We start from the raw sequence: 13,119 nt of genomic DNA, 5'->3' as shown, positions 1-13,119 counted from the left end.
ACTAATTGATTTATCAAGAAAATAATTGACAGGTTCATTGCTAGTGAATAAAATAATCATCATATGCAGCCCTACTAATAACAATGTTTAAACCTACATGTACGTTTAAATATTAGGTGTATTCAAACACATATTCAGAGAGCAAACCTTTAAATAATAAATAAAACAATTCATGTGACTTTGATTCCTGTGATGGAATTCTAGCTCCTTCCTTTAGGAGTGGCATTGGTTTAAAAAAAAAAAAAAAAACTTCACTGCAAGCATTTAAAAGAATATGCACACCACTGTTGTTCTTCTGAGGGCAGAGAAATGTGTTTACCCTTTCACCCATAAATCAGAGATAAATCTCACTTCTGGCTCAGTGATAAATGCAAACAATCTCTGCCACACGCTGCTTTTTATGCTGCTTTCTGTGCTTTAGTAGACAAAAGTATTTGGGTCATGCACAACAATCTTTTGCCCAGTAATCTCTAAGAACAGACTTCTTTCATAGGTTTCCTTCAGTCTCCATCTAACGCCCTCCCGCCTTTAATCCAGCATCTCTCATTTTCTAGCAAAGGAGATTAGGAAGATCGTGTTGCATAATCTGAGGCATTCGGCTGGTCTCAACTTTGCCACTGTAGCCTACATCTGCAAAATCTACAACAAGACACACATCACCTACACCCTACGTTGTAACCACCTGTGCAACCAAGAGGCTGTGACCATTTCTGATGATGAGCTGATTTTCAACTCACTCACTCAAAGTCACATCTGAGATAACCATTCCACGAAGATAAAGTTGCCTTATCTACAAGAAACCCTGACAGAAAATATCAACTTGACAGAGGGTAAATGGCAGTTTAAGCAAACACTCACCCACGGAGACGCAGAGGACAGAAAGAAGGAGGCAAAAACAAGAGAAAAGGATGAGAAGCAGGCTGAGTGTCTCTCTCTCTCTCTCCTCTGACTGAGGACAACAACTTGTGAGCATGTGAACATCAGATGACACAAACATCGCAAAGTGGAAAAACAGGTTCAGTCCACCACCCATGTAACACATGGCCTCAATCACAACTCTAATTGCCAAAGTTTTCTTGTAGTTTCATTTCATTTCATTTATTCGTTTTTTATTTATTTTTTTTATTTTGCACAAAAGCACAAACTATTTAACACCTGCACATAAGTTTACACTGTGGGTGCATTTAAACTGAAGTAATAAGATTCAGCTGCTGGAAACGTGTGACTTTAAAGATTGTAATTATTTGTTTTTACAGTCTAAAGGCAGAGCTGTCAAACTGTGTGACATTCTTCATGGCTAAAGCCCCATTGTTCCAACTTCCGTGCATCATTAATCAAAAAGCCCATAATTAGAGAAAACACCATTGTTGCGCCTCCACATGCTCACCTAATTGGCCACTTTCCCCCCGATAATGTCCTCAAACTGCAGCGCAACAAAGCCTCTCTTTTTATTCATGCTCTGGCTCTGTTGATCAGGAAGAATTCCTACCTGTGCCTGCCAACTTGCTGCCAACTTGCGTCACCGCGTCAAGTGGATGATAAACGAGCTTTGACGTATGCGCAAGATCTCAAATCAATCCGGATTCAGCGGCAAACGACGCGAGGGCGACACATTTCTCGACTGGCAGAGGGTGAGCCACTGTCGGCCTATTTATGAGCTGAGCCTCGGGAGCCTACATCCACCGACACACCGACCAGCTGCTGCTGCGGCTGCACTTTACACTTCTCCCACTCACATCATCAGCGCGTCACGCAGGATGTTGTGCGCACTGCAACAGCAGCACCGTGGCGCACGCATGGCGCGCTCACCCCCGCTGTTCTCTCCCCCCAACATCACTGCTTTTACCCCCCGATGTTTAAGCGAATGGTGGATTAAAGGCGTTTAAACTCCGCTGCTGTCACTATATCGCTGTTGGTGCATGCAGATTTTTTTTTTCTTCTCCATCTCTGCAGACAGAGAGGGAGAGAGAGGAGAGGAAAGGCCACTGTGATCAGCTGGTCATCAGGGAATTAGTATAATTGAATCCTGGGCGGGTTTTTCTCTGCAGACTCAGAAGGTTTCCTGAAATATCCAAAAGCATCTCACCCGCTCCTCCATCTCGGTACAGTCTGCGGCTCCAGCCGTCGCATCACCGGCAGCCACAGCGGCCATGGCAGCAGAGAGAGGAAAAAAGAGAGAGAGGGTGAAAGAGAGAGGGAGAGAGAGGAGGGGATGCTCTGCTGGCCTAAAAATGCACATACTCAGAATAGCTAATAGAAAGTATACATATGCATTTATGTCAATAACACTACATATAAATGCTGTTTAAAAAGCGTGACTGCTTTACAAATTATTCATCTCAGAGGTATTAAACAACTCAAATGCATTTTTGGAGTATTACAGTATCAGGCATGTTTAAAAGTTCCAGTGTGTGAGTATTAGTGACATCCAAGACTGCAGAGTGTATTCTTTCCCGCACATGTCAGGGAACCACAGTGGCCTCTGTATAATGTAAACACTCTCCACTCTCACCACATTCCCCACAATTTCCCCTTCCTTCTTAAGTAGTTTATGTATCAGCTTTGTCATTAGTGAGCTCCCGGTTCATAATGTGAAGTGTGATTACTGTAGAATCATGTCGTCGTTGAGATGGCAGCCTCTGCAAAGCAAGCCCCTTTCTGTTAAGTATACATATTAAAGGCCTATTCTAAGGCTATGAAAACCAAACAAACACAATTGGTCTATTCGTGCATGTCCACTATCTGTCAAGTTTCCTGTTTGCATACTCTCCACTTGAGAGGCTTCACCCATCTGCCTGAGGACGGCTGAGGTAGTTAGACATGGGAACTAAGAACAGCAAATACTATTTACCACAATTTATCACTGGCTACTGGCTAGTTGCATGACTTCCACAGCAGATTACCTTTTGGACATTTACAGTATAATATTGTATCCTAGACTCTGCACTTTCAAAGAAGGTTAGTGTATACATTTTAAGTAATTTACTGCAAATTGACAGCTGTACAGACAAAGCCCCTTAACTTATGTGTCAGTTTGTTAACTTATCTCATGTGTCAGTTTATTAACTTATCTCTGAGCAAAACAACTGGAGTCAAATTCCCTGTATGTACACTCTAATCACCTCAGGTCCCATCAAAAGTCTAAAAAAACAAAACGATCTTTTAACTTTCATTTTCTAAATATTGTTTGAAATGACCATGGAGCAGTACCCAATGAGACCACAAGGTGGAAGCACAAAACAAGAGACATCATACAAACTAGGTTACATGAGAAGTTCGGGGAAAGAGGTCAACAGTGATTGACCCTTAAAAAGTGGTCCAACCATACTGAACTGAAGAGTTGGGCACAAAATTTGCCCATTTAAGATGTGGTAGGGACATGTCCCCTGCCCCCTATGTAAATGACATGGACAGCACTGAAAGCAACACTGTGTAACTTTGGCTGGATGTGCTGTTAGTTAAGCAAATTGCAGTTAGGCATATCTCTGATGAATAATAAGTCTAGATTTAATTTTTTGGAGTCTGTGACATCACTGAAGCTATACACAGAAATACTTTTTATCTGTCCATTCACCAAACTCACAGTGGCAGTTAAATAAAAGTCACTTAAGCCTGGTAATCTCAACATAATCATCAGCATAACATAAAAAGGCCTGGTAAGAGCCATAGATTTCTGCTTTGTGAGCCACTATAGGCAGAACACATCAATGTTTTGTTTGCACATAAACATTTATCAATAAAATGAATGATTTACTAGACAGATATTTTATTATATATATATATATATATATATATATATATATATATATATACATATATATAATATTTTATATTCCCCTCTGTCCCTCAGAATAAAGAACAAATATTACTGTGAATTTGCTAAATAGAATATTTTTTTATATATCGTTGTCCACCTGCAATAACCCAAAGCCCACCAGAGGGTTACAGCCACACACTTTGGAAAGCACTGAATTAAAGGTCCAGTGTGTAACATGTAGGAGGATAAACTGGCATACTTGAAATATACTACGAATGTGTACGTTTGTATAAGTGTATAACATTTTTTTATTTTTCATAGCCTTTGAATAAGTCTAGTATACGTACTTTACTTAAAGAGCTCGCTTTACGGAGGCTGCCATGTTTCTACAACAGCCAGAACAGACAAACCAGTCAGAGCTAATGAGATAATGGTGTTCCAGTTGTAGCTGGAAGTCAAAATATCCAAGTTGAAGTCACATTACAACCTCACAAACTCTGGTAAAGGGTCCCAAGATGGCTGCCACTCATACAAACATTACTTTTACTGTTAGATGCATTTCCGTTACATTTATTTCACAGTAAATCAGTTGTCCACATAGTACTATTTCATTTGTATCTGTGGGAAATGTTGGTATACTGCAAAAAACCCTTGTGACCCAATGACCAGCCCAGGATACTGTTTTTTCTGACTTCTCAGCTGGAGTCCTGTTAACAGCACAAAGGTGCTGTCAATCCTAGTGCCATTGTCCCAATTCTGATGTAAATAGGATGTACCATTATTATGCAAAACAAGAGGAACAACATCCTTCCTGGTCTACGTAGGCCACCAAACTTCCATGTCATGCCGGAAAGTCCTTGGGTTGTTACAATCCAACAATTTCACCGTTAGATATCATTTAACACACAGGACCTTTAAACCTGGTCCTAGGGACAGATGCTTCCCTGCTCCAACACACCTGATTCAAATATATGGGTCGTTATCAGGCTTCTGCAATGAGCTGACTATTTAAATCAGGAGCAGGATTGAGAAACCCTGCTTTAAACATTATATGCATTATTTGGCTGATGCTTGGTTAGTTGGTTCACCTTGTAGTGTCCTAAAATGTCCACATAGGGGCAGGCTGTATAGTTTGAGCAGGTTAAAACAGCCAGAATAGAAGGCTGGACAAAGGGGGACAAGTGGAAGTTTATGAGCTGGAGTCAATGAAGGGGAGACAATAAGACTGTCCACTTAATTTACTGTAAAACCAATTAATGTCACAGGACTGGACAGCAACTTATCGCTTATAACGGTCTGCAGTTTAATCATTCAGAAAATATTAAGTGTGAATGCTTTGGTCAATTAGGCCGAAACTGTCTGTCTGTGTCATGTTCTAAAAACTCCAATGGTTTCATGGCTGGTTGCTTATAAAACCTTTTCATTAGAGGACGTGCTGACGAAAATCTGTCTGATTAGCCTTCACCAACAGACGGGGATTAGGCTTTTCGTCTGTAATTATTATAAAGCATACGTCAGCACTTTTTTTTTTAAATAGGCAGATAGACAGACAGACAGGCAGACAGACGTGGAGTGGAACTGCTGCTGCTGCTGTGGAGCCGAGCCTTGTTGTTGGATGACTGTAATATTCCTGTGTGTGTGTGAGTGAGACCCGGTGAGTCAGGAACAGCAGCAGCAGCAGGAATATCCTCACAGTGCCACGACGCTCACTGACACGCGCGCACACACACACACGCGCGCGTCCACGCTCCCACGACAGACAGACAGGCAGCGCTGACTCTGCTCCCATAATCAGCATCCTATGCTATTCTGCTCAAGATGGCGGTGCAGGCAGTGGAAAAGGACGCAATAGTGAGTATTCTGGGAGAGTCGGGGGAACCGCGTGGGGGTATTTAATGTCATTTAAACACGTGTTTTTTCAGAATAAATCCCCGTGGGGTTTTGTTTTTACGCTCCGTTATGTCAATTAACCGGCGCTTGTTTGTATATGCGGAGCTCCGTGGTGCGCCGCGCACGCTGGAGACTCCTCTTTCATGTGTGACCGCGGAGGAAATAGTAAGGAAATCCAATACGCGTGGACGTGAACTGAAGTGTCCGCGGTGTGTGCTTTCATCTTTAAGGCCCTTCAGCCAGCGCAGCGAAATGTGTGCATTTGCTGCGCCAGTGCGACGTGCACCGGCCCAATGTATTGTCTCTTGTTCCTAAATACAGGAGAATAACATGTCAGGTCTGCCGCTGCTGCCTCAGCCATTGTTAGAAAATGAATTAGAGGCTACAATTTGTGTGTGTGTGTGTGTGTAATAAATAATAGTATAGGCCTGCGTCTAGGGCTTTAAATGATATGTCTCTGTGTGTGTGTTTGTTATCTCTGGTGTTGAAGAATGTGGACGATGACCACCTGAATGACTCGCTGGGGAACCCCGGCCTCATCTCACCTGACAAAGAGGATATATCACGTCTCTTGGTATGAGAGATGTTCGTTTTAACCACTTCTCTAATCCTTCCTTGATGCCGTCTCCGCTCTGTAACGACTGAAATGTGTGCGTTTTGCATAGACTGTTCCATTCAGCGGACGTATCCGTGGCGGCATGCGGCCAGGGAAGAAGATCATAGTGATGGGCATCATCGACCTGGAGCCAGACAGGTATGATAACGATCAGCAAGGCATGCAGGTGCAGCTTATCTGCAGCTCAACGTATTCCTGTTTTGTATCATTCGTGTGCATAATGATGTGATTTTAGTGATAAACTCTTTTGTTTTAACTGGTGCTGGTCAGACTTGCCCAGCCACTCCATCACAGTGAGTAATGCGTGGGCAGCCACAGAGAATGGTGGCTTCTTATTCTTGTTCTTCTTAAGCATGTAGAGACAGGGCGTTCCCCCAGCAGCAGGGAGAAAAGGGGGTTTAAAGAAGAAAAAAAGAAGGGGAAAACAGCACTCAGTGAGGCAGACACTGTGTTTGGGTGTGTCCTTTACCCTACATGGAAACTTGTGTCAAAGTTGGAAGAAACCTCCCCATGACCTCATCATGCTCTGTGGCTGCTGCTGCTGCTGCTGCTGGCACTGTATTCATGACGGAGTTCATCTGCTGACACATAGCTGTTCCAAGCCTCAAACAACAACACACACAACTGTTTTTCTGTAGTCCTGAGGAAGGTTGTTACTCTGTGAATGAATTAATGAATGCATGGATATTTTTTAAAATATCTTAAGTAAAAAAACAACACCAGTAACAGAGCAAAAGCTTGTATGTCGCTTTCCCACGTCTATATTCAAACTACTTATCTAAAACTTTCAACCCAAATGAAGTATTTTATTTCCTGTCTTCAACCAACGTTGCAAGACACATTTCACGTCATATTTCTACGGTCAGTGAACATCACATAACAGTCAGTCAGTTATTTGCAACCTGAATATCCACCATACTGTAATTATTGTCTCCACACTAACACTAATGCAAAGATGTCAAACTGCACAGCTGCTGTGGAGTTGGGGGTCGAGCAGAACTAGCTGTAGGGATTATTTGTGATTAACACACAGTTGGTTTGCTGTCGCACAGCAGCGGCATAATAATAATTATGCAGCTGATTCATCTGAGATTAGCTATGTGGACTCCTGTCCTGTCTGACTCCTCAATCCTCTGGCTCCCTTCCTCCCGCAGCTTTGACGTGAGCCTGACCTGCGGCCGAGACTCGGAGAAAGAGGAGGTGCCGCACGACATAGCCCTGAAACTCACCGCCCGTTTCAGTGACCGCCAGTTTCTACGCAGTGCCCGCATTTCTGGGAAATGGACACAAGAGGAGGCCTCCACTGACTACTTTCCCTTCATCCCTGATCAGCCCTTTAGGGTAAACACTCCCTTTTGCATTCATCGCTTACTTCCCTGTTCAATAATGCCAGGTACTGTATGCTGTTTCCGTGCAGGATGGAGACCTGAAACTAACAATTGAGACCATTAACGCATCAGGAAAATGTTTCTGGACCTTGTAAATCATGTGGACTTCCATTCAGAATTCACCTGGTGCCCCCTGGTGGCCTTTTAGTATATTCCTACTTCCAGTTTGGCAAACTTTTTATATAGTCTATGCATTTGTCTCACTTAAGCATCTTTGACCAGATGATAATTGAAATCATATTTTTTTACCATGTTCCAAGCTTAGGTATAAATATCAACTATTGTGCAACATGGGCAGGTTTATGTATAGGTTTGAAGATCCTTCCTATGGAACATGAAAAATTACAGCCTTTAAGTTCTTTGCTGTGGTTTAGAAGTGTGGTAAATCTGTATGTGAGTGTTTTATTCATATTCATTGTGAAATGGACAATACATGCAACAACACATACACCGGCTCTTTTTAACCAGAAATAAATTAATTATTGGCACTCTAATAAATCATGAAAAGAAGAGCACGTCTATTTGGAAACACTACAGTAAACCTGCTGAACCGTGTTTGTTAAGTGACTGTGACGTAACATCATCTTAAAGACACCGTCACATGCTACAACAGTAATGTTCCAGTGCAGAGACAAATAGGAAGTGTGTTTCCAAGCTAAATGATATCTCTCTTATATAAACACTGCTCATATCCTGTGTGGTTGACTGTGATGGGCAGCATCATCATCCCTGTGCTGGGTGAGGAGACGAGTGATGTTGGGGGGGTAGGGAGGGTTTGAGCCTACATGCATGATGAGTAACTGTAGCGGCACCTGAGGACTTTGTAGCTCATATTCTGCTCTAATAATTCTGAAAGTGAGCATGAATACCACACATGTTTGGCTATAAATACACGGGGAGGCTGTTCTGCTTGTTCTGCTTGCGTTGCTGTATTTTGTTGTTGGAGAAGTCAGTAATTCAAAGTGAAAGCGCTGAAGACATCGCTGAGATCTCTGCCTCCGCTTATGTAACGTCAGCCCTCTGATAAAGTGTCATTGTTCGTGTTGCACAGTCATGACTCCTGTCAACAGCTGGGAGGATGCAGATTAAGGATGTGTCCAACAAACTGCCTTGTGATTTGGACAGACACATGATGTGTGTGTTTGTGTGTGTCTGCTTGTGTTGCTGTCTGCCTCAGGCAGCGTGAACACACCTATGAGTTTGTTTACTTCTTTTCAAACTGAACAAAGACATGCTTGCACTGTTGTCTTCTGGTATTTGGTTCATTCGGGTTCACGCTGTGCACGTACTAGTCAGCCACTCGAGCAACTTGTTTACTTGTTTATAAGTTGCTCGGGCTCTAGAAGACCTCTGTGGACACACAGACATGGATGGGATGATCCATATCTTTAACTGCAATTAAGCACCACTGCATATTGTAAAATTTAAATTACTAGTAGGTCATTTTATTGTGAAGTGTTTCGTGTCTCTCTTCAACTAAGCTAACTGATGCCTGTAGCATATACTCATAGATTCTGTATTATAACATCGTCTATTCTCAGTTCATCACTATCTATGATTTTTAATCACGTAATCTCTTTGTCCGTCCCCGCAGATTGAGATCCACTGTGAGCACCAGAGGTTCCGGATATTTGTGGACGGACACCAGCTGTTTGACTTTTATCACAAAGTAAAATCTTTGTCCTCAATCGACACAGTACGGATACAAGGAGATCTACAGATCACCAAGCTCGGTTAACGTCCCGACTCTTCCTGCTCTGCGAAGTCATGTGTGAAGCAAGGACTTCATCACAGATGACCACACACTCACACACACACACACACACACACACTCATACATACATACACGTCCGCTTGTTACAGCACGCCACTCTTAATAACCCAACATGCACCACTGCAGCAAAATAGCAACTGGAAAACGTCTTCAGCAGTGGCAAGTTAGAAATCTGCATACTTTCAGTCACTCCTTTTGATCTGATGTGATGATGCTTTGTGGGTGAATGTGTTTCCTTCTATTTCAGGTGTTTTTCCTTGTAGCCCCAGTTTTGTCAGATCAGGAATCTCACAGCTTATTAATAGTGTATCCTCTCTTTTTTTCATGTTAAATCCTTTGGGGATGCTGAGATAGAAGCAGCTGTGGAAGTCTTTTCAAGCTCAGATGTTACAGAAAGTAGTTACTCAGGAAAATACGTCTGAAACTCAGCAGCTAAGGAAAAGGCAAGACTTTGTTGCCCAGGGGTGAAATTTTCTGATTGTCTTTAAAGATTCAGTGTAATTATTAGTGACACCCAATGGCTGGGGCTGGTAGGGCTCCTCAAAGCAAGGGCATTGCCATAAGTACAGTACATCTATAAAGGCTTATTCAAAGGTCTACAAAAACCAAATGGTTATTATTTTAAAGCAGATATATACTTATGGGTAGCATATTACATTTCTGCCAATAAAACTCAATTATTGAGGGAAGGTCTCCAACTTGTAGGCATTAGGACATGATCAAACTGAAGAAACAACACTGTTGGGTGGTGTTTGCTGTAAAACTCACAGTAATGAACCTAAGCAGATGCTTAGTCTGAGCTTTTTAGATTGTAGTAATTTCAGAGAAAAGCTGGTTTGAAGCAAAAAAATTAAAATCAGATTTGATACTGACTTAACCCACATGGATGTGCAGTTAACTCAGTTTTCAGAACACAATAGCATACAGTATTACACCCCGTCTCTGTGCCGGTGTATCAACTCCATAGGCACTCCTTCGCCCTCCCTTGGGTTTATCCCAGTTGTCATGGTAACACACTGCTGTCTCGCTGACCTCAATATCCAAAAATGAGAATTCTATCATGAGGAGATGCCCCACACTGGTAGATATCACACATTTTAACGATCGCTGCAGCCATACTCCTGCTGTTTGGCGAACAGTAAGGCAAAGTTATGACTTTATTTAATTCAAATAACTTTATTATTATAAGTTCTCTGATCTTTTGTGTTCAACTCAGAACACGTTTTCAAATGCAAACAACATCCGAGTTATTTAATAATACAATATGCAACTCATCCACGTAAAAAGCACACCCGCTTCACTAAACGGTGCTGTTGAAGTGCGCAGGTTATGATCGCAACTAAACAACAAATCACGCAAAAAAACGAGTTCCACAGTCAACTGAGCCGGGAAAGGTTTATCGAATGTATATTATTCATGTTTCAGTGGTAGCATAGACAATTACAGTGATGCACAATATGTTTACTTCATGGCTGGTGCTGTTTTTTTCCATTTCCAGTCAGACAATATGTGGTACGTGTTTTTAAAAGTGAGTCTGTAATCATTCCACATTCATGTCGGGTCCACACTGAAGCAGGTCTGTGTTTACTGCAGCCAGTGGGTTGTTTTAGTGACTTGTATCGTGACTGATTTGTTTCTTTGTCCTCTCTGCACAGGACATTTGTTTCTCCACTGAGGCAGACAGAAGGTTATTATAAACACAGTTTACCTGTAATACAAAACTCATCAGTATTAAAACTGTTATGTTTTAAGGAGCTTAATATTCACTATGCTTTGTCACTGAATGTCACTGCAACAATTCTCATGAAGGGATGATAAGATGTAATTTATTTCTTTATTAATTGGTTATAAATCATTCCCAAGACTTTATATATCACTAATAATGGTTAATAAAATTACTACAGTTTCCAGGTTGTAAAAAAAAGTCTCTTCAGTTATTTTTTTTGGTAATGTCGTCTTAATTGTAGTTACATTTTAGTTTTGCAGTTATAAATGTACCAAATAAACCAAATTTAGGTTATTACTGGTTATTGTGGGTTCAGATTAGGAGTTGAAGCAAATGAAGGCCATATGTGGAAAGTTGAGGGTGCACTTTTTTATAGCTCCTTCTACATTTCCTAACCCCTAAATCAGAGGTCTTATTATTATTGTGAATTATACCTCGTTCCTTGTCAAAATAAACTCTTATTTTTAAATTCTGTGAAACATATGTCACAAACATTGAAAATATTGTGACATATTTATAAGCTCATATCTCCCAGCCATACTTAACAGTTGGTTTATTCCCTCAAAAGTTTTTTTTTTTACTTGACCGGCCCCCTCCTGTAATTGTGATTGTAGGTCATTTGAGTTTGAGACCCCTGCCCTACATGAAAGAGCCTAAGCTACGAACACATACTTCATATTGATTTAAACGGCGCACCATGACTAAGTACTGAAAACAGCCTCCGTGTTAGTTCTTGCTGTTGCAGTTGTTACCATACCAGCGCATAACGATCATGCATTTATCTAATGCTGTGCCATGGTTTATAAACTGTTCAACGCAGCATAAAAGGTTTCTTTGTTGCACTGATCTCACTGCAGTGCTCTCTGGAAACGATGCTTAGTTAGTCTGCAGTGACCAAAACACAGAGAAGACGCTCTCAATCTCACCGTTCATGAGGCAATGTATGGTCGTGGAGCAGAACTCTCTTCTCCTGTTTGGTCCGACGGGGTCGTCTTCCTTGTTTTTATCTTGACAGCTGCTGGTTTATTTTTGAGCACAAACAGGAAATGCGTAGTTTGTTAAAAGAGAGCAGTGACAAGTTCAAGTTCATTATCCACATCTGGGTTACAACAAAACAAGTGTGTACAAAGAATGTGTAACTGTATTTTACAACAGTTTTGTTATGGTTTGTGTGTATTGATTTCTTTCATGCTTATGACATGTTATGTCAATATACTAAAGCCTGCACCGTGCAAACAATGGGACCATAATTCAGAAGCCATGTAGTAAAAGAGCTATTCTCAACATACGACAATTGTGTATTGTTCCCATTAGGTTTTCTTCATAGTTGGCTGTGGTGCAGGTATGTGATAAGATTTGGTACTTTTGCACATTAAATTAACAAGGTACTGTTTTTTTATTTAAGGGACCTACTAATGCTTAAGTGTTTGCAAAACCTAAACATAAAGTACATTGTGTTTCCCTTAGCCCTTAGGAGTAAAAAAAGTGAATGTCTCCGATAAATACCCAGGTGGAAATACTGTTTATACTCCCCTCAGTTATTTAGGATGCTCCTACACACTGATGTCATTAGATTTTCTGAGAGGAATTTTCTGCACTCTTCCTAAACTCTGATGTGTTTCTGAAACCGTGTATTTGACCCAGGACTGTTTGGGACTTTGGATGTACGCATTTATAAACACGACCTCACAGGCTTTAGTTTTCCATGACAAATATAAAGCAGGAAGCGTTTTGTCGAGCATGTATAAGTGACTTCCTGTCTGTTTTATAAACAACAAAGACAGAGTTTATTATATTCCTGTTTTTTTTTTTTTACTTTTTTTTCCCATTGCTCCATTTTTTACCATTTACCTGACGTGTTTTAAAGATGAGACTTTGCTTAAATTCCCGTTGATTTAATATTACATATTGCTGACAAACATTTGGACCAGCGACACAAGGATATTAACTAAAGTTGTTTTGTTTGCT

At 41.1% G+C, this 13,119-nt stretch overlaps 1 protein-coding gene across 1 annotated transcript; it reads left to right on the top strand.

The window, feature by feature from the left end:
- The first annotated feature begins 5,338 nt into the window (after positions 1 to 5,338).
- On the top strand, positions 5,339 to 11,333 carry LOC131474265 (galectin-related protein-like). Its single transcript, XM_058652036.1, has 5 exons — positions 5,339 to 5,608; positions 6,138 to 6,221; positions 6,313 to 6,401; positions 7,418 to 7,604; positions 9,246 to 11,333. The coding sequence occupies exons 1-5, from the start codon at positions 5,576 to 5,578 to the stop codon at positions 9,387 to 9,389; spliced, it is 537 nt and encodes a 178-aa protein (XP_058508019.1). The 5' UTR covers positions 5,339 to 5,575; the 3' UTR covers positions 9,390 to 11,333.
- Positions 11,334 to 13,119: the final 1,786 nt, after the last annotated feature.

This window comes from Solea solea, chromosome 15, assembly GCF_958295425.1.
Source record: "Solea solea chromosome 15, fSolSol10.1, whole genome shotgun sequence".
NCBI lineage: Eukaryota > Metazoa > Chordata > Actinopteri > Pleuronectiformes > Soleidae > Solea > Solea solea.
The sequence above is the reverse complement of the archived record's forward strand: the minus strand, read 5'-3'. Positions and strand labels throughout refer to the sequence as shown.